This window comes from Macrobrachium nipponense, chromosome 42 (assembly GCF_015104395.2).
Source record: "Macrobrachium nipponense isolate FS-2020 chromosome 42, ASM1510439v2, whole genome shotgun sequence".
Taxonomy (NCBI): Eukaryota; Metazoa; Arthropoda; class Malacostraca; order Decapoda; family Palaemonidae; genus Macrobrachium; species Macrobrachium nipponense.
Window position 1 is genome coordinate 53747770 of NC_061103.1, and position 27260 is coordinate 53775029.

Sequence of the window (27260 nt, forward strand, 5' to 3'; positions counted from 1 at the left end):
TGAAAAAACAGAAATTGGGGTACTCAACTTAGTTGTTGGAGACATCTGAGCTACAGCCATCTTCAGAAATCCAAAATAAATTGGGAAAAACACAGAGCACAAACTTAAAATGTGTTTACTTCCGCGGTGGTAGTTCGGGACAGTGCAAGTGAGACCGTTGGTACGGCACACCCCTTAACAGGGGGTTTTGTCAGGGAATATTCTAAATGGCAAGAGACCTGTGAATGGTGGCTTTCACACACCCTGAACTGTATACACGACGCCCTTGGGGTGCTCGCGCGAGGGTAGTAACCTCTGCATACCAATGCTAACTTTTCTCTGGTATATTTAGAAAGTATTTATTTATATCAGAAAAGAGCTAGAGGGACCTTTTCACCAGCGAACACAGGTCGACCCAGAAATTTCTGCTTCATACATTCAACTTACCTGTCAGATATATACATAGCTATCGACTCCGTCGTCCCCGACAGAAATTCAAATTTCGCGGCACTCGCTACAGGTAGGTCAGGTGATCTACCGCCCTGCTCTGGGTGGCAGGACTAGTAACCATTCCCGTTTTCTAATCAGACTCTCTCTGTCGCCGGTGGTGTCAACATTGTTGTTACTACCTCCTGACTGGAATTCTTTTTTCAACGCTTTTTGATCATCTTTCGACTGATTTTTGGTGGCGTACTTGGATCGTTGTTTGGCATTCGCTATCATGGATTGTTTTTTGGACTTGGCTTTGGATTTTCTTGAATATGTCTGACTCTAGTGTTAGTTTCAGAGTGTGTGTGAATGAGGGCTTTAAGGTGAGGATTCCGAAAGCTTCGGTAGATCCTCGCACTGCATGCAGTGGATGTAGAATGGTTGAGTGTTCGATTGAGAACATGTGTAACGAGTGCGAGAGACTGAGTGCTCAAGAATGGAAGAATCTAACTTCTTACTTGAAGAAGTTAGAGAAAGATAGAGAGAGGAAGGCGGTTTACAAAAGCCGCAGGAAATCTAGATCTCGTGAACTTCTATCTAGTTCTGTAGCTTCTTCTTCTGATAATTATTCTCATTCTGTTTCAGCCCGTTCACAGGTTGCTAACCCCTTTGATTCTGCTTCGGAAATTGCGGAACTCAGAGCTTCCCTTCAGAAAATGCAGGAAAAAATGGCAGCATTGGAAGGTAAGAAAAGTGAATGTGGTTTTTCAAGTGATTTTAGTGTCCCCAGTGTGGTGGAGGGGGCGTCTGGTCGTCTCTGCGACGCTCCCAGGTCTAGACCACTTCCAAGCTCCCTGGCCCAGAGGAGAAGGAAAGTCGAAAGCCTTACGGAGGTTGTGGAGAATCCCCAACGATCAGGCGTCCCTTCGGCAGAATCTGTTACGTCTCAGACTGCCAGGGACCGCTATAGGAAAAGCGTCCTACGAGAGTGCTTTTCGTCTTCTAGTTCGCCTTCTCCGAGAAGAGGATGGAAGGAGTCGTCCGCTGAAGAGGAATTGGAAAGAACCTGAACTCAATTCTAGCCCCGAGCGCTTCTCTGAAAAAGATGCGCCTTCGGTAATAAAGAAGGCTAGGAAGGAGTTAGATCCTTGGACTGTAAGAGATCCTCGAGCGCCTTCCAGATCTCCCTCTCCTGATTCGAACGAGTCCTCGACCAGGAAAATTTTGCTAAATATGCAGGAGCAATTAGCGTCTTTGGTAGGAGTACTTTCCAAGGAGCCTACTCGTAAGAAGGATGATAGGCTTCCGATTAAAAGATCCAAATACCGATCTCCTGTCAGGCGCAACGAGCCTTCCAGGGGAGTTGTCGCACAGGCGGCCATCTCTGGGGGGGAGCGGAGCGTTAGACAGGCGAGAAGTGGAAAAGGAAGTAACTCCTGCCAAGCGCCTGGCGCCAGCTAGGAGCCAGGCGCCAAGTAAGCGCAAAGAGCCTGATTTTCCTGTAGATCGATCAAGACCTAGAAACTCCAACCAAGAGCCGAGATCCAGCTGGAGAAGAGGAAGCTCCTGATAGGAGCGAAGCGCCTGCTAAGCGCAATGCGCCTGCCAAGCGAAATTCGCCTACCATGATCCAGGAGTATCCAGAGTGTGATACTCCTGCCAAGCCCCAGCAGTATTCGGAACTAGATGCGCCTTCCAAGGGCCAGGAGTATTTGGAACGCGATACTCCTCCCAGGCGCCAGGAGTATTCTGAGCTTAATACTCCTCCCAGGCACCAGGAGTATTCGGAGCGCGATGCGCCTACCAGGTGCCAGGAGTATTCGAAGCGCGTTGCGCCTGCCAGGCGCCAGGAGTATTCCGAACACGATACTCCTCCCAGGCGCCAGGAGTATTCTGAGCGAGATACTCCTGCTAAGCACCAGGCGCATTCTCTACATGAAGAGCCTGACAACCGCCAGGAGTCCTCCAGGCGTCAAACTAAAATTATCCATGACTCTCCTAAGGATAGGCGTAGAGAGAGAGTAACTATTAGTCCCTCTCCTATTAGAAGTGCTTCTTCTTCGGAGAGGAAGAGATCAAGGGAGGAGACAGACGAAAGAAGGGAGCCTTCTCCTTCCGAGCCTATTAACTTAGAGGACGTCTCGGAGGACGAGATTACTAATAAAGAAGGATTTTCAAATTATAAAGTTCTTTCTTCTCTCCTTTTAGAAGAGTATGGAGATTCGTTGACTCCAGCTGCTCCTCCTTCTCCACGCTCTCTCTTTTCAAGCACGAAAGCACACAAGTCTTCCTCCTTCCTGAAAATGAAGCCGGCCATATCTATGAAGAGGGCCCTACAATCTCTTGACTCCTGGATCAAGACAAAAAAGGAGTTAGGAAGGACAGTCTTTTGTATGCCTCCTGCTAAACTAACGGGTAGAAGAGGCATATGGTATGAAACGGGGGAGAATATGGGATTGTCTCTGCCCGTTTCAGCCGAGTCAGACTTCTCGAGTCTCGTAGACTCCTCGAGGAGACACGCCTTAAATTCGGCCAGAGCAACATGGGGTCTTTCGGAGATGGACCACCTCCTCAAGGGACTTTTCCACACTTTAGAAGTATTTAACTTCCTGGATTGGTCCCTTGGGTTTCTGGCTAAGAAGTCCCAGGAAAAGGAACAACTAAACCCCGAAGCCTTACATAGTATCCTCACATGTATCGATAAGGCTGTTCAAGATGGATCGGCGGAAGTCTGCTCCCTCTTTGGTGCGGGAATACTAAAGAAGAGGGCGGTTCACAGTGCTTTTCTCACTAAGGCCGTCTCTCCTTCGCAGAGGTCCGCTCTGTTGTTTGCGCCTCTTTCAGAACATTTATTCCCTTCTCAGTTGGTGAGAGACATTGCTCATTCACTAACTGAGAAGGCCACTCAAGATCTCCTTAGGCAGTCTTCAAGGAAGAATAGACCTGTGGCCAGTGAGGAAAAGAAAGGGGCTCGTCCAGCTCAGCAGCAGCCCTTTCGAGGAGGCCCTCCGGCTAGATCTATCGCCAGAAGGAAGACAACAGAGAGAAGGGGAAGATCTTCCTTCCGTCCCTTTAAGAAGGGAAAATGAGAAAACTATCCTCCAGACACCTGTAGGAGCCAGGTTACATTTCTTTGCGGGAGCCTGGGAAGACATAGGATCCGATCCTTGGTCGATGTCGATCATCAAGAAGGGTTATATATCCCATTCAAGGACAGCCCTCCCTTGACAACATCACCGAGGGAACTGTCCGCCAGATACAGGGACCCTGTTCTGATGGATACTCTTCGTCAAATGGTGGAGCAGATGTGGGACAAAAGAGCAATAGAACTGGTACTGGATCACAGCTCCCCGGGGTTTTACAATCGCTTGTTTCTTGTAGTGAAAGCTTCGGGGGGATGGAGACCAGTACTGGATGTAAGTGCGCTGAACAAATTCGTAGAACAACAGAAGTTCAGCATGGAAACGTCTGCTTCAGTCCTTGCAGCACTCCGTCAAGGAGATTGGATGGCGTCCCTAGACCTTCAAGACGCATATTTCCACATCCCGATTCACCATTCGTCGAGGAAGTACTTTCGTTTCATGTTCGAGGGAAGGATCCATCAGTTCAGGGCCCTGTGTTTCGGCCTGTCCACGGCTCCCCAAGTCTTCACAGACTTGATGAAAAATGTGTCAAGACACCTACATATGAAAAGGATAAACGTCTCCCTATACCTTGGACGACTGGCTCCATCATGGGCCAGGTCTCAAAAGCAGTGTTTGGAGGATCTGTCAACAACTTTGGAACTGACGAAATCATTAGGATTGATCGTAAACCTCAAGAAATCTCAGATGGTCCCCAGCCAGAACATGGTTTATCTGGGGATTCAGATGGATTCTCGGGGTTTTCGAGTATTTCCTTCTCAAGAGTGAATAAAGAAAGGTTGTACCACAGTATCGAGCTTCTTAGAGAAAGAGCGCACTTCAGCGAGGGAATGGTTGAGCCTTCTGGGGACCCTTTCCTCGCTCGAACAGTTCTTTCCTCTAGGAAGACTGTATCTCCGTCCGCTTCAGTTCTTCCTGAGAAGGAGTTGGAGTTGGAAGACAGGACAACTCTCGAACGCGTTTCCAATCTCAGCAGAAATAAAAGATCAATTAAGGTGGTGGTTGATCCCCTTAGAAGAGAACAAAGGAGTATCCCTGGAAGTACGGAACCCAAACCTGACATTGTTCTCAGACGCGTCGGAGACAGGTTGGGGTGCAACCTTAGGATCCAAAGAAGTGTCAGGCACCTGGTCGGACGAACAGGTGTCATGGCACATAAATTGCAAGGAGCTCTTAGCAATTCACCTTGCGCTAAAGAGCTTCGAGCACATAGTCAGAGACAAAGTGGTACAGATAAATTCCGAAAATACTACCGCTCTGGCTTATGTCAAAAAACAAGGAGGAACTCACTCTCTCGCCCTATACAAACTAGCAAGAGATCTGCTGATTTGGGCGAATCAAAGGAATGTAGTTCTCCTAACAAGATTTGTCCAAGGGGAGGGAACGTGAGAGCGGACAGACTGAGCAGGAGGTTCCAGGTCCTTCCTACAGAATGGACCCTCCACTCGGAAGTCTGTCAGAGCCTTTGGTATCTTTGGGGGAAGCCTCAAATAGATGTGTTCGCCACGTTCCTCTCCAAAAGGATAGACACATTTTGCGCCCTAGTAGAAGATCCCAGGGCTTATGCAATAGATGCCTTTCTCCTGGACTGGTCAGGGCTAGATGTGTACGCTTTTCCCCCATTCAAGATACTGGGGGAAGTGGTCAGAAAGTTCATGGCCTCGAAGGAAACCAAAATGACTCTGATAGCCCCATATTGGCCATCCCGATTTTGGTTCACAGAGGTAATGGAGTGGACAGTGGACTTCCCCAGATCTCTTCCAAACAGGATAGATCTGCTCAAACAACCCCACTTCGAGAGGTACCGTCAAAACCTACCCGCTCTTGCTCTGACTGCCTTTCGACTATCGAAAGACTTGTCAGAGTAAGAGGGTTTTCTCGCATGGTGGCAAGCGCAATTGCCAGAGCCCGCAGATCATCTACTAGGCGAGTGTACCAATCGAAGTGGGAAGTTTTCAGAAGTTGGTGCAGGTCGAAGAAGCTGTCCTCTTCCAATACCTCTGTGACCGAAATTGCGGATTTCCTTCTTTTCCTGGGGGAAAAATCGCATCTCTCTGTACTGACTATTAAGGGGTACAGGAGCATGCTTTCAGCAGTATTCAGAAACAGAGGATTAGATTTGACAAATGATAAGGATTTACACGATCTCATTCGTTCCTTTGAAACATCAAAGTCAGTAGAACCCAGAGTTCCAAGCTGGAACTTGGATGTGGTCCTGAAATTTCTGTCCTCCGAGAAGTTCGAACCACCACACACGGCTTCCTTTCGAGATATCACTAGAAAGTGTTTATTTCTGCTGTCTCTCGCTACGGCAAAAAGAGTCAGCGAGTTGCACGCCCTTGAGTCACGAGTTGGCTTCAAGGGAGACTCTGCGATTTGTTCATTCCAGACTCTCTTTCTTGCTAAGAATGAGAATCCTTCGAATCCCTGGCCCAGGAGCTTCGAGGTAAAAGGACTTACTAGTCTGGTAGGCAGAGAGGCAGAAAGATCCCTTTGCCCAGTTAGAGCACTTAAATTCTATCTGGACAGAAAGAAGCAGTTGGGGGGTTCGCAACACGGTCTATGGTGCTCAGTAAAGGACCCCAAAAGACCAATGTCTAAGAATGCCTTAGCCTTCTTTGTTAGAAGTGTCATTACCGAGGCTCATAAGAACTGCCCAGATGACTCTTTTAATCTATTAAGAGTAAGAGCTCATGAAGTAAGGGCAATCGCGACGTCTATTGCGTTCCAAAGAAATATGTCGCTTAAGAATATTTTGGATGCAACTTATTGGAGATGCAACTCAGTGTTTGCATCTCATTACTTAAAGGATGTGCGCGTTACGTATGAGAAATGTTATTCTCTAGGTCCGTTTGTGTCAGCACAGACGGTTCTGGGTAATGGAGCGAGCACCGATCCTTAAATAAGTGTACGTAACCCTCTTGTCGGATGTGTTCTTGGATTTCCTGTGCATGGAAGTGTCAGATGTCGCACAGGCGGCCTTCACTTCTCTTCACTAGGAGATCGAGTGGCAACTGACTTTTAGAGGGGTAAAAAAATTTTTTTTTTGTACTTTTGTATGTGTGATTATCGAGTTTTTGGTTGCTTGCTAAGAGTTCGGGGATGGCTCTTGGCAATCTTAGAACGAACACGGGTGTTAGGATCGGGTGATCGGGATCGGTTGTGTGCTCCTTAAAGAAGGCGTGTTGTCATATAAGCGGATTAGCACCATTGACAAATGCCAGTTAGGCTCTGCCGAGTAAGCGGATGAAACCCCATCGACAGACCCACAAGAACTCTTGGCCGCAGATCACTATCTCGCTAAGACTCTTGAGGTGAAGCAGACTCCTGGGCAGTAGCCACGAAGTCTTCCACCTGATAAGGTAGGAACCAAGGTCTATAAATACCTACAACATATGTTGTTTACCTGTCTAGTCAGTAGTTAGCTGTCTCTTGCCCTCCACCAAAGGGTGTCAATCAGCTATGTATATATCTGACAGGTAAGTTGAATGTATGAAAATGATATTGTTATGATACAATAAAGTTTCATACATACTTACCTGGCAGATATATACATAGCTATCGACTCCGTCGTCCCCGACAGAAATTCAAATTTCGCAGCACTCGCTACAGGTAGGTCAGGTGATCTACCGCCCTGCTCTGGGTGGCAGGACTAGGAACCATTCCTGTTTTCTAATCAGATTCTCTCTTCCACCTGTCTCCTGCGGGGAGGCTGGGTGGGTCTTCAATCGTATATATCTGCCAGGTAAGTATGTATGAAACTTTATTGTATCATAACAATATCATTTTTTTTTTTTTATCAAAATGCACTTTTTGTGATAAAACTAAAAAACCAGGTCTAAAAATTTTTATTGGGTTTTTCTTGAGTTTTAACTAACAAAATAGGCCATTTCAGCATTTTTATAGGGGTTCCAACTATTCATGGGTTCTAACTATTTGTGGGGGTGTCTGAAGAAAACATTAATATACCTCTGTACTAATGTAACCTCAATACACTTCCTGCATATTTATAATGATCACTTTCTCTATCTTGCAGATAATTCGCAAAGCACCAAATGCAGACTTGGTGAGTGAGAGGTCCTGGGAAATTTAAGTTACGATACAAAATTATCAAAAAGGAACACTATTCCTTGGTCTTGTTGGGAACTTGTTAGGACCGTCGTTCATTTTATTTTGCTGTAAGTATTCAAAAGATTATTGTATGTTTATGAGTAATGTTGTTCATGTATTGTTTCAAGTTTAACTCTTGAGGTTAGGAACTTTCTAACTGTTTAGGCTCAGCTCTCTTGGCATCAGAATGAAAAAACAAGATCATTTGTTCCTACAATCGTATGAACCTTAGTCTGATATACGAGACACAGGCAGTTCCCAAGTTATGACAGAGACCCTTTAATAATGTTTATCGTAGGTGAAAATCCGGCATAAGTCAAAGCCAGTTGTTGAATTGTCAACAACTTTGTCCTGACTAAATTTGTTGCTTATCATGTTTTATTTCTTTTGAGACAAATTGTGTCCAGATGATCATTGCATTGTGATTTTTGTTTTCCCTGAGGATGCTTACTTTAAGAGTTGGTATGAACGGTGCTGTTCAGAACTTGTTGGTCTCAGATTGTTTGTTTTATTTCAGATTCTTCCAAACGGAAGAATTTCCGTCAGATCCTAACTAGGATTGGGTACTGCACATAGAACACCTTGTGGAAATGGAAGCTGAAGAATCATCATTGCTGCTACTCAAAGAAGAGAAGGAGGATCTGGAGGAGGGTCCAACTGAAAATGCAGATGACAACTCTTTGTTTACAGACCCATTCTTAGAAGTCAAGGTGGAACCGGAATTTTTTGACTATGGTGATTTTGATGTGAACTGTTCTTCCAAATCATTTATTAAGTGTGAAAAGGACAGCTCTCCAAGCTGTGATGATGAGAGTGGAAAGAAAAATACCTGTATTGGAGAAGAAAATAGACATTTGGGTAGAAGCAAGGCAGCAGGGAAGCGATTAACTTGTGCTGAATGCCAAAGGACGTTTTCAAGGATTTACGTGCTGAAATCCCACATGAGAACTCATACGGGAGAGAAACCATATACTTGCTCTGTATGTCAAAAAAGTTTTTCTAATTCAAGTACTCACAAAAGTCACATGAGAACTCATACGGGAGAGAAACCATATACTTGCTCTGTATGTCAAAGAAGTTTTTCTGTTTCAAGTAATCTCACAAAACACATGAGAACTCATACAGGAGAGAAACCATATACTTGCTCTGTATGTCAAACACGTTTTTCTGATTCAAGTGCTCTCATATATCACATGAGAACTCATACAGGAGAGAAACCATATACTTGCTCTATATGTCAAAAAAGTTTTCCTGTTTCAAGTAATCTCAAAAGTCACATGAGAACTCATACAGGAGAGAAACCGTATACTTGCTCTGTATGTCAAAAAAGTTTTTCTGAATCAAGTGTTCTCACAAAACATATGAGAACTCATACGGGAGAGAAACCGTATACTTGCTCTGTATGTCAAAGGAGTTTTTCTGCTTCAAGTAATCTCACAAAACACATGAAAACTCATGCATGAGAGAAAGCATTCACTTGCCAAACAATCTCAAAAGACTCGAGAATTCACGCTAGACAGAAACTGTATGTTACTTGATCTCTGTCCAAGTAATTTTTATTATTAAATGCTTTTATATAACTGCTGTAATTTGAATATTGTGAAGAGAGAACTTAACATTTGTAAGTAAAATTTCGTAAGTGTGGACAAGAAAATGCTCTCTTTCTTCATCGGGGGAAACTTTTACTTATGAGTTTAGATAAGTGCAGCGTGGTAGGTAGCAAGCCGTAGGACGGCTCCCCTTTTCTTGGGGGTTTTTGATGTGGGAGAGGCTAATTGGAGAGGGTGCCATGGTAGTGGTTTTCACTCGCCCCAGAACTATACCGACACCTTTTAATGAAGGTGAGCGAGCCGGAATATTCTGGCAGGTCCAATTTAGCAGTTCTCTGGTATTATAGCAATATTTTACCTTAGAAATAGTGCTGAAGGAACCTATTTCACTGGGTGACACAGCTTCCTCGCCCAGAAATAGATTTTTCCTACGTCAAAATCCCTTTTATGAGAAAATGTTTTTTGTTCCTACATGATATACAAACTCTCGGTCCTTTACATAAGGAATTACTTGCGGCGTAGCTGGAATTACGGCCATTAAATTCTTGAACAAGGTGGTTAGGCAGTAACTACCGTGTGGAAGGTGGGTAGGCCAGCCTGCCCGGATGTAAACACTCCACTTTGCTTTCGGCGGTCTTCCAAATAAGTGTGTTTGTTAGCTCTTGCTGACTTGTCGTTGATCATTTTTACCCGGTGGGATCTTTCTGGTTTATTTTTGTTTTTTAAGTAAATATGTATTTTCGGTGTTTGATATTAATATTAAATTCAATTAATATACAAACCCACTTTTTGTGATAGCCTTCATAGCTGCCTTTCTACTTTGTGTTAAGAGTCATCGGCAAAGGTATGGCAACATATTATTTACATTCTTTCACCCTTTAACGTGAGGACGAGATATATATTTAACTTGAGGACGAGACATGTATTTAGTGTGAGTGATATTGTAACGAGACATGTATTCATCTGAAAATTACGCTTATGCTTGGGAATTACAGACGTGTATTCATCTGAAAATTACGCTTATGCTTGGGAATTACAGAGGGGAACTTCAAAGGTTTGTCCTTGATTTGTTTTTATGGTAATTTATCTTCTCCTTCATCCTTTCACTTATTATCGGACGAAGGTAGAAGAAGGGGCGTGTGGTGTTGGTGTTTGGGGGATCTCCTCTCACTTTGAAGGGCAGTGCCCTTGGATGCGAGAGGAGTATCCTTATTACTTTAGTCATTTTTTCCTTATTTTACAGACTAGCAGTGGTGATTGTGTTTACAGCAGTATGGGTTGGATAGCTCTTCGTATTGTGTATCCTAACCTTGGAATTGTTCCTGTGAGGAAGAAGACGGTGGCCTCTCGCCCCCCCCCCCCCCCCCCCCCCCCCCCCCCCAAGAAGTCTCACACAGAGACTTCTAAGGGTCTGTCCCGCTCCGGCAGGACAGGTGGGTCTTCTGCTGGTCCTCCCATTCCTCCGGGAACGGGGCCCGTCTCTACTTCCTCAGGGAAGAAGAAGACGGGGACCGTAGAGGTACCGGCTACCTCTGGTACCTTTGCTCCCGGGTCCGGAGGTTCCACCTCCAGACCAGGAACTGTTTCGGCCGCTCGCTCGTGCCACTGAGTGTACAGTCACCTATAGTCACCTACAGTCACCTACGGGTGACCGTGCAGCCAAGGTTCAGACTGCTGAGTACGCTCACCATGTCAGGACCCAGGCACAGAGTGGAAGGATGGTAAGAGTCACTCAGGTGACTCTCGCCAGACCGGCGATCGTCCACTACCCAGGGTTGACGTGACGTTCCCACCAGACCGTTCACATAGCGAGGCTGGAAAGAGGTCCCCCCCTTGTCACAGGGTCCAGCCGAGGCTGGACCTGGTACCGTGGCGCATTGAGAGGACGGTGCCCACTCTCACCACGTTAGTGGACACTACCAGTCACCCAACCGTCGCTTCCACCGGGACCGGACGGCTCGCAAGACTGGTAGCAGCTCCCCCGACGCACAAAACTGACGCTACTGTCCTCTGTCCAGCACTTCTCTGTAAGGAGACCACTGGTCCAGACCTGCAGCTTGATTGCCACCATGGGTTGGTGATCGCCTGCAGTCCTCCCAGCCTACCGGTTCTGCTGGTAGACAGGGTAGGAGCGCTTGTAGCAGCTCCCCTGACGGGCGAGACCAACGCTCCATCCTCGGTCCAGCGCTTCTCTGCAAGGAGACCGCTTGTCCAGACCTAAAGCTCGAGCACCACCGTGGGTTGGCGATCGCCTACAGTCCTCCCAGCCTACAGGTTCTGCTAGTAGGCAGGGTAGGAGCATCAGGTCTCCCTCACCTGTCCCTTCAACCACCTCGGGCTTCTTACGGTCCGGCCACAAGCCTGGTTCAGTCTTGGGATCAAACAAATCTTACGTCCAAGTGGTTAGAGGAGATTGTGGGGGCTGGCGAGGACGATGATGCTTTCTTAGACTCACGGAGTGACCATCACTGCTGTTCATGTGACGGTCCCGCTGGACCGCGCACGCAGAGACCGGTTTGGGCTCCCCCTTCGGTCCTCTTGAGAGGTTTCAGCCTCGACGAGGACTGGGACGCGTCGGAGGATGGTATTGGCTCTCTCCTGTCAGGTGCACGCTTAGCCCCACCCAAACGATGGTTGCAGTGGCGGCAGAAGTTTCGCCTAAAGTACGAGTTTCGTAACCCTCCTCAGGAAAACGTTTTCTCCAGACGGTAACATTTTCCTAGACTTGGAGCGGCCATCACTGCAGGTTGATGGCTGCCTGTAACTCGCTTCTCCAACTGCTAGTTCCGCTGGCAAATCAAGCGAGAGCGTCCAATCTTCCTCCCCCATTCCCTCTCTTCCTATGGCTGCAACGGGAAGGGGAGGGATCCTGCAGAGTGTTCTCCATAGGATTCTGCGTCGGGGAATGCGTTCCTGGGGGGACCTTTGGGTCCTACCGGACATAAATCCTCGTTGTTTTCTACGATCTGCAAACACTTGGGCAAGACCACAGTCCAGAGTGGGCAAGACAAGAATTCCTGATAATTGTTACTACGATAATCGGGAATCTCGCCGTATGCTCGAATTCCTTGGAAAGCCATATATTCCTGGAATTTCTAGTGTTCGAAAGAAGTACTGCTGCTGAAGGAAGAATATCTCGGGAGGGGCTCAGCCTGGATGGACCTGACGGTCCGTCGCCTCAGTAGGCAGTCACCCCCTTTACTTCTTTGTTATACCAGAATGAAACAAGGAAATAAGAGAAATTCGGTGGAGTTTACTCCTTGGAATTCGAACCCGAGAGACTGTTTTTTGTTCAATCCTAGGATTTTACTGAACATACGTCAATCCGTTCAGGATGGATAGTACTGAGAGTTTGAATGCCTCTCCAGTGCTACTGTTTTGGGAACATCCAGTTAGGCTTGAACTAGTCGTCTTCGGTATCCTGTTATCACCGTAGAAGTCTTCCTTCAGCAAAACTTCACCTTCACTCTCTTCATTAGAGAATGAAGGTGGTCGGCTTCCAGTCCTTATTCTGGTTCCTCGAATGGAAGAGAATTTAGGCTGGAGGTCTATGTACAGGAACCTACAAATATACTACGCATATCTCTCTCGCGACATGCTTCTGTTATCAGTCGAATTGTCCAAGGTGTAGGCACATACTGTAGTTAACTCTATGGGTATGTGACCGAGACGAATAGTATCTCTTAACCCTCTTACGCCGACTGGACGTATTTTACGTCGACATTTTTTGTCTCTCATGTGCCGACTGGACGTATTTTACGTCGACTTACAAAAGTTTTTTTTAAAATTCGCGGAAAAATACTTATAGGCCTACCAGCCTAAAACTTTTGAATCACGCGCCTTGGGGGATGCTGGGAGTTCACGGAACAAGGTGTTGTTTTGTTTACAATCGTTACGCAGGCGCACAAGCGCGAATTTCTTTCTTGCCGCACTAAAAAGTATCTGTGACACATCTCGGAAATTATTTCGTCACTTTGACATAATTTTTGTACCATTGTGCGCATTTTTATGTAGAATACAACAATAAAATACTCATGATTGTAGCTTTTATCAGTTTTGAGATATTTTCATATAAATAACGATAATTGCCAAAATTTCAACCTTCGGTCAACTTTGACTCTACCAAGATGGTCAAAAAACGCAATTGTAAGCTAAAACTCTCATATTTTAGTAATATTCAATCATTTACCTTAATTTTGCAACTAATTGGAAGTCTCTAGCACAATATTTCGATTTATGGTGAATTTATAAAAAAACTTTTTCCTTACGTCCGCGCGGTAACTCTTCCGAAAAAAATCATACATGCGATTGTGGTAATGTTTGCACCATTTTAAAATTAGCCGTTATATAAAGTTTTATATATGGAAATGTGCGTAATTTCATGCACAATACAACTAAAAACAACCCATGGTTGTAGCTTTTATCAGTTTTGAGATATTTTCATATAAATAACGATAATTGCCAAAATTTCAACCTTCGGTCAACTTTGACTCTACCGAAATGGTCGAAAAACGCAATTGTAAGCTAAAACGCTTATATTCTAGTAATATTCAAGCATTTACCTTCATTTTGCAACAAATTGGAAGTCTTTAGCACAATATTTCGATTTATGGTGAATTTATGAAAAAAGTAACATTTTCTTTATGTCTGCGCGGTAATTCTTCTGAAAAAATTATATGTGTGATTGTGGTAATGTTTGCACCATTTTAAATTAGCCGTTACATAAAGTTTTATATATGAAAATGTGCGCAATTTCATGTAGAATACAACAAAAAATAATTGAAGGTTGTAGCTTTTCTCATTTTCGAAATATTTGCATATAAATCACGATAAATAGAAAAAAAACCACGTTCGGTCAGCTTTGACCCTACCGAAATGGTCGAAAAACGCAATTGTAAGCTAAAACTCTTACAGTCTAGTAATATTCAGTCATTTATCTTCATCTTGAAACAAATTCGAAGTCTCTAGCAAAATATTTAGATTTATGGTGAATTTTAAAAAAAATCTTTCCTTCCCTCCGCGCGCGGATTCTCCGCCACAAATCTCCGAAATGCGTACGTCCCATTCTCGGAATATTTGCTCCGTTTCATATTAGGCATTTCATAGAGTTTTATATATGAAAATGTGCGCAATTTCATGTAGAATAAAACGAAAAATATTTGAAGGTTGTAGCTTTTCTTATTTTCGAAATAATTGCATATAAAATATATATATATATAAAAATTCGACATTCGGTCAACTTTAACTCGTCAGATATGGTAAAAAACTGCAATTGTAAGCTAATACTCTTACAGTATATCTAATATTCAATCATTTGTCTTCATTTTGAAAGAAATTGGAAGTCTCTAGGACAATATTTCGATTTATGGTGAATTTTTGAAAAAAATATTTGTTTACGTCCGTGCGTTACGAATTCATGCATTATTTTGTGATAATATTTTCTCTGTGTTGCTTTTATTGTTTTACAATGTGTTATATACCAAAATGATTGCAATTTAGTGTAGATTACAACGAAAAAAAAGTAACTTGTTACCTTTAACCGTTTTGCGCACAGCGCGGTTTGAATACAATTATATATGAAATTTCTTTTTTGCGCTATCATATATCGCATTATTTATATATGATAATAATAATTTTTTTCATTTCTGATGGTTGCATACTAAACTTCAGGCAATGACAAAAAAAGGAGCCAAAAATGAACTCTTAATCTTGAAAACTAAGCGCGCTGTGATTTTTTGAAAAAAATATTTTTTACGCTTCCGCGCTCACTCCGAAACCCCTCCGGCATACGGGAGACAATTTTTTATTTACCGCTCCGGCGTAAGAGGGTTAATTGAACTACAACTCAGGACTGCCTTGCAAGCCTCCCAAGAGTTACCGGTTTCAATTTTGAGATACTAGTAGTATGTTTACAACAACAACACCACAGCGTTTGCATTTGCCGAAGCCTGTTTCGGTTAAAATGCAAATGCTCGAGGGTATTTTCTTGCGCTCGATGGTTCTAGCCGAGTGCATTCCTTCATGGAATGGATTACCTGGCAACTGAGGATAACAAGTGAGCAAGAGCTAGCGGTGTCCGGGCTGCCTGCCAACCCTGCCTGCCGCAGCCAGTCCTGCTGGCTCTCCAAGATAGTTCGGTTGGGTTTTGTCTCTCCTCCTCTGCAATGATTGACTACCGAATCGAATCGCTGCCCGGCAATCACAGACTTAGGTCTCTGGTTGGCTGGAATTCTCGCATATGTGTATAACCATCTCTACTGCATTTCCTTTTGCCGTTGCGAGAATTTTCAGACAGAGATATCTCACTAGACTCATTATAATCTTTCTGTTTACTGCACGGTAACAGAAGTCTGTAGCCTAGTCATCTGCTTCATCACACCTGCCGCTGCGATGACTCAGAATGATTTCTTCAGACATCTGAGTTTGTCTTCTAAATACATTTCGTAATTCGTAGGTGTGCAGTTATTCTTTGTTCACCCCGAATTGTAGATGAATAACGGAAGACTTCGCCTGTTCCCCACCCTGCCAGCTCTTCCAAAGTATTAGAAATGTCCTCCCTGGTACAGCCCATGAGAAGTGGTTCTTAAGGCAGTACAATCCCTGTGTTTTCATTACTGAAAGATGCTCCGCTTTCATTGCAAACTCTGACTTCTCACCGTACAGCAATGAAATAGCGGTTTAGCGTTTTCAGTCCTCTGTAAAACAACAGGGATTAAAGCCGTCTTCACTGGTTGGTGTCATCGACTGGACTTTTTCTACGTTCAGAATCTTGAGAGTTAACTTCTCTCGATTCAGCTGTGAAGGCGTAGGTCTGCATTCACCTTAGTCTTTCACTGTCATATAGTATTGTTTCTCCTTAGTTAAGATTCAACTACTATGAAAACTTCTGTCTTGCCATCAGGGACCTCGGTCTCTAGAAGGCAATTGACTATCGTCTGATGGGTGCATGCCTTGAGAGAATCATTATCGCGTCTCCCAACATCGGCGGCGAACAAGATAGATGATTTGTTTGGTTTCTCAGCATAACCCTTCAAAAGGCGAGTGTCATGAGACTACGTCTCGGATGCATGACTGCTCGCCTCACACTGAGCGCAGTCTGTCAGCAGCTGTTGAAGAGTCCGAGACTGTCATGAGCTACGCTGTGGACTTTGTATGGGTTGATCCAGATCAGTCATTACTTTGTCCTATTGGCATGTTCCTGTACCCATAAGGATCGACACCCACCATGGGGTGTCGGTGTCTTTATCCGCTGCGCAATTTTACGAGACTTCTCTGCAGTTGGATAGTCCCGTGGATGGGTACTTGTCATCACTCTGAAGAATATGTCGGACAGGAAGATAGATAAGGTCATTGCGACCATATTTATGCTTGCCTTCAGGCCTGCCCACAGGTCCTTGGAACCTCATTTCCTTGGACCAGTGGTGGATGCTTGCAGGTTGTGTTTGCTTACCCAGCTCCTTCAAGAGGACAAGTTGCATCTCGCCTATGGTGTGCTGTTCTAGAGGTAAGAAATGCGAGAGTGACTGGCCTCTTCACCTTCCCTACCTCGTCCTTCCACTCCTCTTCCTTTGGGTTGAGGATAGGACTCGAACTTACACTGGCTGGTCGGACAATTGATGTGGTAAGCTTATACATAGAGCATCTTTTTTATGTTTCTTATCAGAATCATAGAAGCAATCCTGTTCCTTCCTCTAGCAAGAGGAGGAAGGAGACTGGCAATAATGCAAACCCTTCCCAGAACTTTGTATTAATGTCTCCGACTCTAAATATTCTTCACTGCCCATTTTCGGATGAGTCACGATCCCTCACTCATTTCATAAAGGCCCAGAAGTCTGACTCTTGATCATGCAGCTCCTATACTCCGATCAAGTTGTCAGAGGCAGCAGGGCACTCCTCCTCACTCTTACGACCAGGAGGAGTAGCCTAGGTGCGCTGAACTCCAGTCAGTTCTAGAGGCTCACTCAGATTCCTCCCACCAATCAGTGAGTCTTCCATATGTAAAGGACCGAGGGTTTGTATTACGTGTCAGAACAAATCATAATTTGTAGTAAATTGTATTTTTCCTAACTATACAAACCTGAGGTCCTTTACATATATGCCCACCTCATGCCACCCCTCAGTCTGAACCTGGGCTGAAAGGCAAAGTGGAGTGTTTACATCCAGGCAGGCTAGCCTACCCGCCTGCCACACGGTTGTTACTGCCTAACCACCTTGTTCAAGAATTTAATGGCCATAATTCCAGCTACGTCGAAAGTAATTCCTTATATAAAGGACCTCAGGTTTGTATATTTAGGAAAAATACAATTTACTTCCAAAAATTGTGAGGATTATGCAATTTGTGCCTGGTAGTTTGCTCATAAACAATAGGAAAATCAGGTAGTATTATTTTTCCTTAAACAGAAATATTTGGTTTTCAAAGATATTAACATAAAATATAATATGCTTCAAAAGGTTTTGGTTCTTCAGAGAGGTCCAAATTTCTTCATTTGGCATCATCCACTTGGTTATGTTTGCTAATGTCCTAAACAGCTTGATAGTTTTGTCTGGAAATAATTATGACTTGAAATTATGTTACTGACATATTTTTTCTTACTGATATAGTTTATTACTTTGCTGCTGATTGTAAATTCTGTAGGTGCTCCAAAAGTACCAAAGATAATCTTAGACACTCATGGAATGGAGGTAAACCTGCGTTATCTTCGTAACTAAACAAATTGTCAGATTTCTTTTCAAGTACCATTTCTCTAACATGGAATGAAGTGTATTTCGTAAAACACAGGTAAAGTCCTTTTTGTAACTTATCAGATGTGCTAAGGAGGTCATTCAGTTGTACTGTGCAACCTAATTTTTGTTGAGAATGCATTAAATAGATAGTGAGTCCCATTTATATGAAGATAGAATCTCCAGAAAGCCAAAAAATCAGTCGCAGATCTTCTGTCTTAGCTGCTTCATGAATAAAAATGCCTTAATGAACAGAAGGCATCACACTGTTAAGATGCTTAAATCACCAAAATAGGAACATGTTTTATATATTACTTTCTTTGTTTAACAAGTAACCTTTATATGTTACGAAATGGATTAACAGCCCAAGAAGTCTACTTAAGACTCAGAGGTCTGGAAAATCTAAGCCGTATTAATAATAATAATACCGAGTGGATTGAATTATCAGGGAATATTTCTCAATATTCTGTGAGTTATATTTTTATGAATTTGATCTGAATACAAACACCTTTGTATATGTTTATTAGACTCAGGAATTAGGTAATGATGTATTTACCTTTGTGAGAATGTACTATGAATGTAAGTCACTGACTCTAAGGCCTTTTTAGTTTATGTATGTAACATTTCCCCTCGTAGGACATGCAAGAGTTTTGAGTACACTTTTTTTTATATTAAGGTTCATGAAGATGCCTTAGAAAGGCACCCAGTATTACTCTACACATGTCTAAGTTTTATGGTAAGTTGTGTTTCTGGATGTGCAATTGGCCAAAGAAAAGTGCAATATGCAAACGGATGTGTCATTTCTCACTGGGAATTGGCTCAGAAACCTTTTTTTCCATTGTTTCAGAATGTCTACAACTATTGTCATTTCTTACCATTAAGAAGTACCAGAGGTGAAGCAAAGATGGCCTCAACTCATGAGGGTCGAGTCATGAGATTCATTTGTCAAAAGTTCCTGTGGAATGGGTTCCTAAAAGTGGCTCAGAAATCTCATTAAGAGCCAAAAATAATAGATATCTCACAGCTAACATCAATTCCACATACTTCCTAACCTAAGTCGACTTTTACTTTACACTTGACATTCAAGGCTTAAGTAAAAAGTATGGCATATAAACTGCTTGTCCATGTTTTGTCATTCTTCAGTCCCAAAGGAAAACTTAAGTGAACACATTCCGTTCATTTCTCTTTCTTCCACTTGACTTTCCACCTTCTCCAACGTTTGTTTCATAGTGCTGCTTCTTCATTTGCTTTGAGGTTTTCCTCCTGTTACACCTTCCAAACCTCCTTAGTCTCAATTTCCCTTACAGCACCGAATGACTTTACAGGTCCCAGCATTTGGCCTAAATCCTACCATGGATTCTACTCTATTCTCTAAGGTAAATGCTGCAGTAGGAAGTATCATAAAAATGAAATAACATTTTTATCACAGTTACACTTTGTAGTCACCACACGAATAAACTGAAATCATGAGGACGATTAAAACCCGTAATTAGGAGGCTTGGATATCACAAATAACAAAGAAAACTTTTCAATCTTCAAAATCTGGAAATATTTTACACATTTCTATAGTTACGTTTTGTCAAAGTTGTGCGACAAAATGTCACATTAAGATTTACCTGTAAACATGACAATTTTGCTTTTGTATGTTTTATTGGGGGCGAACCAGGGGTGGTCCTAGACATTTTGGGGCTTGGTGGGCACAGTCCCATTTGGAGCCCCTGTTATGGGCTGGGAGGTGAGCGAAGCGAGCCAAAGCAGCTGGGGGGTGGGGGGTTGTTCCCCAGGAAAATACTTAGAATATGAGCAATTGTAGGATCATTATAAAGGCACTTGTAAATGGAAACTTCAGAAATTATATTTCTGAAAAGTAGGTGTACATTGAATAATTGAGGATCCACTTACTCCAGTTAAACATCATGATAAATGGTAAAAATGAGGATAACAGTAATGTACTGATGTGGAGGGAGTTGAATGAATCAATATTGCTGGAAGGGACTCCATTACGAGAAGGTCTATAATACTATTGGGAGGGTTCCTCTGGCGTCTTATTTCTTTTACACAACATTTTTGTTTAAAAAAATTGGAAAGTGGGGCCCTTTATTGGGCCCCAAACTTTCAGGTCCAAATATGAATGGGATCCTTGACCATTTTGGGGCCACTGGATTTAGCTTGTCTTGTCAAAGCAGCAAGGGTTAAATTTTGCATTTTGGGGCCCTCCCCCTCACTTTGGGGCTTGGGGGCGGGATATCAAACAGCCCCCTCCCCTCAGGTATGCCACTGGTGTGAATATATCCTAAACATTTGTATAAAATATCTAAGAAACTATGATTAGTACATATTTGTTTACTGAATCTTTGCAACTAAGCCATAACTGGCCCCCCCCCAGTAAATGCCCCCTCCATCTGAATGCTGACGGCTTAACTTAACCTAACAGTACCTAAGAAAGGGGGAGGGGGGGGGGGGAGATTTTGCCCCTTTCCAATTGACCCCTTTACCCCCATACTAAGCTCCACTTGCTCTCCCATCCCGTTTGGATGCCAGGGACGTTTCATGGGTAGTACTGGGTACTACCACTATACCCTTAGGCTGAGGAAAGTCTTTGCCAGGGTACCCAATACCAATATGAAAGTTTCCAATAACAAAAGAATTCGTTTTCCAATATCCAACGTTTCATACCAATATCATAGCCCAGTGACTGTCCCAGCACCAGGTCTAATAGCCTAAATTCCCTAGATCTGTCATGCCATGTTATATTCTACCATGATTAGATCCCCATTAACTTGACCAGTAGCATTAAGCAAATAATCTGTTTTAGAACTGCACCTCTTTTGAACAAATATGTTTAGTTTTCTGCTGAATTCCATTGCAAAATTCAGTTAGTTGAATGTTGTCAACTTCAAACAGGTTGAGAGAGTATATTACAGGCTATTTACCTATTCCATTGCATAACCTGATTTCTAGAGCCTTCCCTGGCCGTTCTAATGCATTCGTAGCAGGCGGAGACTGCAACAGCCACTTTCTGTCACTGTACGTAGCTGTTTATCTCCCTCTCTCATCAATATAGATTTTGACTTTTTTCAATGACAGAGGAAGAAAGAAATTAATGAAAGTGTAGGAACATTTTCTTATGAAACTCTTTGCGACTATCCTGTAGTATACGATATGTTTGAATTATATCTTTTAGTTTGGTTAATGTTTTTGATTTCGTAATTATGAGTTAAATGTCTTGGAGAGATCATATAAATAGCTTGGCATAGTATGATAGCAGAAATGACAAATGCGGATCACATATTGCCCATACCTGTCAGTAGAGCTTCCTCTAGCTCTGCGTTGAAATTTTTGTACAGAAAGTAAGGAGGTTTTGTTTTACCTACCATCTGGAAGAACTTGAATCAAAAGGTGACGAACTCGTCAATAACCCAAGTCTAAACCAGAAAATAAATTTTGCACCAATGCTTTCTTGTTTGCTCTCTAGTCTATTATCAAAGCAATGTGCTGCGTTTTCTCCACCCGTTAGACGTGTAATATTTCTTATTTTTAATACTAAAATGGTCAGTCAAATTGGATTTTTATTTATGGCATCTTTGATTAAAGACGAAAAATCAACTTAGAGTTTTAGTAGAATTTCACCTCAAAATAGACAGCCTCCTTTGTAAATTTCTAAGGATTTTTAACTTGGTTGAATGATTAGTGAACTTCTTTCAGTCAAGTTTGCCATGAATCGTCGTTGAGTTAAATACTATTCAGAAGTATGAGATATATTACCCCTAATCTCTTGTTTGGAGGTATCATTTTAGAAATGATTGATTCTTGACCTTCAGTCAAATTGCCAGATAACCATCAATTGTTTAGTCTTGAATTTCATGGGTCCCCACGACCCCAGGTAGACAAAAATTAATGTTACAAACAAATTAGTATCTATATTTTGTGCATAAATTACTCTTTCATGTTGGGAAAAGGATACAAAAGCCCAAAACAACGCCTATTAAATAGTTTTTGTATATGTAACTTAGCCAGTAATTACATATATAGCTAAGAGTTTCTACTCGACAGCAGCATTAAGTTCAAATTTCGCTGGCAATACTAGGAACAACTTAGCTAATCACATCATTCTCTTTTCTGCCGCACTCGACGAAACATAGAGTGGTTACAGCAGCTTGTTTTTATTTTCTGGTTATATCACCAGATTTCGGCAGTTGCTAGTTTGTAATTGTGATTCACATGTTTTAATTGAATGTCCAAGGTCAAGATCTAATAGGCAGAAATTTAGAAATCTAAATTATACGAACATTGACGCACTGTTTGGAGAGGAAAATAACTTAATTGACCTATGTCAGTATATATTTGAAGTGTGAAAGATTTATGCTGAATAAATGACCGTGAGCCTAAGAAAAATATAGATAAATAAAATATGGGTTATTCTTTGTTTTGGTGTTGGTGTTTGAGGGGCTTGTTGTGATGTTTAGTTAGTAGCTAGATGTTATGGATGAGAATATTTTCCTTTTTATGGACAAAATATTTTATAATGTATTGGTGAAATAGTAAGTTATTGTTATAGATTAAAAACCACTGTTTTGTGCAAACTAAATGTAAATATAGTAGTACAACATGTGTCAATAAAGAATAATAATAATTACAGCCACTGGAAGGCATTCACAGCCTTCGAGCAGGATGAGTCTTGTCTTTTGTTTATTTTGTTCAGATTAACATCCAGCCGGATACTGGCAGTCTCCGGGAATAATAATAATGACCTTATAGATAGTTCTTGAATGGATCACATTCAAGTAGATCAGATTCTTATGCATGTCTATTTACTAACCGGGCTTAATGAAAGTAGTCTGTTAAGTATTACCTTTAGTAACTAATCTTGATGTTACGTCATTACTTTAGGCCAATCTTTCGTTTTTAGAATTTGTTGACCAGCCATGAGCTATTAGCAAGACACCGCGCCGGTAACAGTTACCTTAGTGTGGTCGCTCTCTAAATGACCTTCACCTATCACCCAACGTCCGTGGATCCTGCTCACCGAGAAATTGGTCAAAAATTGACACTATATACAAACGTCCTTTTGTATTTTTGATGGCCGTGTTTAAAAAACGGTTGGTAAATCTTAACAACAGTTCCTGATTTTGAGAAAAATGTATTCATACATTGGAAGAATACACTGCAGATCTTTTCAGGAAGATGGAGATTGGTGTCGGCGAGACTCGAGGGTCTACAAAACAGAGCTTGAATATTTTCTACCAGCAGAAAACTCTGGTGATTTTTCGTTAGAGTCCGCCCAGCGATTTTTGTATGAAAAACCATTTTTTCTGGTAGTTTTCTTGTTGTTTTGCTGTGTTCTGATGTTATGATCTTGCACAAAACCCCGTTTCCATTGACCACCATATTGAATATCACAACGGTAATGGGGCCACGCAGGTGGGAACCGGGGGGAGGAGGGGTTTGGGTGGGGGGAAACGAAAGCGAGCAATAAGCGGAAGATAATAACACCAGAATACAAAAAAAGCAATAAAAAACTAACAGGAAAAATGGTTTTCCACGCAAAAATAAAAGGGTGAAAGAGCACTTACGGGTGATTCGGGGACGAGGTAGCTATCTCGAGCTCCGTTTTCTAAATCGTCCAATTTTCTAAACCACGATTTACAAAAGTGGGGAATACAGAAAATGAGTAAAATAAGAGAAGCAGTCTAACTAACAAACCCACCCAACCTAACCTAGGGGGAGGCTATCCTTACTTAGCGGGGGGAGGGGGCTTCACCCCACTGCGACCTCCTCCCCTTTAAAAAAATTGTGCCTTAAATGATTTACAATGACAAATTTTCTTACCTTATTGATGTTGATCCGACCTTAAAGTAGCGCGGCTTATCACACTTGGGGCACTTCACGTCTCTCAGTAACACAGCGTGTTCTCGCAAAAAAGGATAAACTTATCCATTATTACGTATAAATCATGATAGTACCACATCAGTCTTGGTAAGCGTACCTACAACTTTCCCACACGGAGGCCAATCAAAACTCAGTACTAAAATACATAAGAGTTGTGACTGGGCAAAGTCCATTAGCCAATAATATTACATTACATGGACGTAGAGGACAGCGATGAGTAGTAAGTGGAACTACTGCGCATGGAGGAGGAAATTGTCAAGTGCGCAATGAAGTGGAGTCAAAGAAAGGAAATGAACATACGAACAAATGAAAGCAACTTTTTGTGACAGTGGAAACATCAACAAAGAACTTAGACAAAATGTTTTTACTTACCCTAATTTGATTATTTTTTTCCTCTGCAATTATACATTTGCGCAGGTAATATATTTAGAATAAATATCTTGCTTTCACGTGTTTTACCCAAGAAAAATATAAATTACAACGATCAAAATTTAGTATTTATTAAATATTAAATATTGTTAAATTTTCTTGGGTGTTTGTTTCCGCTGACCTTTAGCACTGAGTTTCATTTATTACTGATAACAACATCTTTATAATTTAAGGCCTTGCATAACAACTCCGAGGGTTGTAACAGTTGTGGAGTGGGGGGATGTTGCGAAAAATGTGAGCTCCATTTTTTCCCACCAAAATCTCCACCTGCGTTCCCGATTTAGCTCGCGAAGAAGTCAGGCAGCAGGGGTGTTGGTTCTCCCTTATGTGTAAATCATTGTATGTAAAAGCATTTCTCTGAGGATGTTGAATCACATGTACTATATTGCTAAAAATAGTAGTGTTGTTTTGAAACGCATATATCCTAGTTTTGATAAAATAACCATGAGTTATAGAATCTTTGGATTACAAAAGAGAGAAATCCAATCCGAGGTGACGTGACAAGGGCTGCGCGGCCTTCCTCTTTGACACCCCTCCGCAAGAGGAACTTGCGGAGAGAGAAAGAGAGGAAGAACCAGAGAGAGAAAGGGGGAGAGAACGAACGGACGACATGTCACATGGACGGCCTACAATACCTACCACCCAGGAGGTAGGTACCCAAACCAACACCCAACCCACGCTAATAACCCAAGCTAGACCAAGAAGATCTGAACGCCTCAGGGAAAGATTTCGTCACTATCCAACGACCAATTAAAATCCCTGCTTACCGACCCGGCCACCGATTGTACGCGAACTTGCCTGCTATAAATAATTGTAAAACGTATCTTAATTCACTTTACTGTATACTCTCATAGATGACTGCCTGTGCGCTGTCGACACGTTAGAGGAATAAACCTAAGACAATTGAAATCTTTATATGTCCTTAGGAAACCTAATACACCAGCTACATGCTGACGAGAAAAAGATAGTAAGAAGAATTTAGAATATTCTATATAAATTAAATGCCGTTGAAACAGCTATAGTATTCAATGCTATTGCCCTCAGAGAAGGCCTCCTTCCTAATAATAATTATAGGTCTAATAATGTTATTAAAAATTATAATAAGGGTAATAATAATAATGATAACAAGGCCGATAATTATGACAAATCTTTTTCACCCAACAGGTGTAACAGAAAGTCTAATAATTATGACCCTGAGAAGACAAAGTCATTAATGTTCTTCTTCTGCAACAAGAGGGGGCATGTTAAAAGCATGTGTTATGCCTTCCGGAGATCCCTGCAAGGTAATGCTTGTCCTGTAATGGGGGTCGAGAAAAAAAAGAGACTGAGACTGTAGTCGCCAAAGACCTTGGATCAATGACTCTCTGACGTGGAAATGAAGCCTTTTTCTCGTTTTGTGACTCTTGGCAGTGTCGCTGTGGTTGATGGGTCCTGTAAGAAACGTAAGAATTTTACGCGATACGGGAGTGACACAGTCTTTGATCTTAATTAAGAGAGGACTTGCCACAGGATTTTGTTGGTGAGCATACAGAATTTATGCTATTGTCAGGTTTCCCAGATACGGTTCAGTCTTATCCAATTGAGAAGTTTGTTTTGGATCGTCGTTCTTTTACTTTAGCGGTTAAATTGGCCGTAGTGGATAAGTTTCCCGAGAAGAATATTGATATAGTCCTTGGAAATGATGTGGCCCTCAAAGATAAATCTTATCCAATATTAATTAGTCCCGAGAGCAAAATATCTGTAGTCACTTGCTCTCGGTCTGCACTTCTTGACGCTGCAGTCAACCGTAGATGAAGATTTAAGTAGTTTAGACTGTATTAGTAGTATAGTTTTAGACATTATTGGTAGTAGCAAAAATAAATTTAACTGGACTACGGAGGGCCTAATTAAAGCTCAGAAGAAGGAATTTTCAAATCTCCCTGTTGAACAAGGTGAGTTCTTGGACTTCACGAGTCCTAAATTTAAGATTATTAATAGTATTTTGTACAGTGAAAACTGAATTGGTCAAGCAAATAATGGTTCATTTTGATTACAGGAGAGGTTTAATGTCGTTAGCCCATGAGAATGACTTGGCAGGGAATTTTGGTATTCACAAGATGTCGGGAAAATTGCTTGTGGGATATTTTTGGCCTAAGTTGAAGGCTGACATCAAGAAATATGTGAACAGTTGTGACATCTCCAATCAACTCATTTCAAAAGCACCGTTGTTTCCCATCCCAGTTGTTTTGGAACCACTCAAGGAAATCATCATAGACATTGTGGGACTCTTGCCTCGTACTCATAGCAGTATCGAATATATTTTTACTATTTTAAATAGGATCTCTCGTTATCCTGAGGCTATACCACTACGTAATATTAAGAGTGTAAAAATTGTAGATTCATTAATAAAATTCTTTACCAGGTTTGGCATGCCCAAAATAATTCAGTCAGATTGCGGAATCAATTTTATTAATAATTATTTCAGGGATAAAATGGCTGAATTAAGTATTAAACGTAACCTCTTCTCCAGATCATCCGGAGAGTCAGGGAACCTTGGAAAGGTTTCATCAGACGTTGAAATCGATGTTGAAAAGGTATTGTCTAAGCCTTGTTCCGGAGTGGGACAAGGAGTTGCCATATTTGCTGTTTGCATTTCGTTCAACACTTAGTCAATCCTTAGGTTTTTCACCCTTTAATTTGATTTTTGGTCATTGTGTGCGTGGCCCTCTTGATGTCGTTAAGGAATCATGGGAGGGAGACGTCCCTCACATTAATTTGTTGGAGTATGTAACGAATCTTGGGGATAAATTGACCAAGGCATGGAAGTTTGCTGAGGAAAATACATTGAAAAGCCAAAAAAGGACAAAAAATTTCTTTGACTGGAAATCTAAGGTACGTGATTTCATTGTAGGCGATAAGGTGTTGGTACTTCTACCCATTCCTGGTAACCTTTTGAAGACGTCTTTCTCTGGCCCCTGGAAAATTTTGAAGAAAATTAGTCCTATAAATTATTTGGTAGAAACTCCAGAGA

General features: G+C 42.1%; 1 protein-coding gene across 2 annotated transcripts in view; it reads left to right on the forward strand.

Moving 5' to 3' along the window:
- LOC135213465 (oocyte zinc finger protein XlCOF19-like) overlaps positions 1-9739 on the forward strand; it is a 63238-nt gene extending 53499 nt beyond the window's left edge. For both annotated transcript variants that reach the window (XM_064247409.1, XM_064247410.1), the window contains exons 2-3: positions 7588-7729; positions 8179-9739. In XM_064247409.1, coding sequence (XP_064103479.1) covers positions 8252-9124 — 873 coding nt within the window. In that variant the 5' untranslated portion in view covers positions 7588-7729; positions 8179-8251 and the 3' untranslated portion in view covers positions 9125-9739. The remainder of the gene's footprint in view (positions 1-7587; positions 7730-8178) is intronic.
- Positions 9740-27260: the final 17521 nt, after the last annotated feature.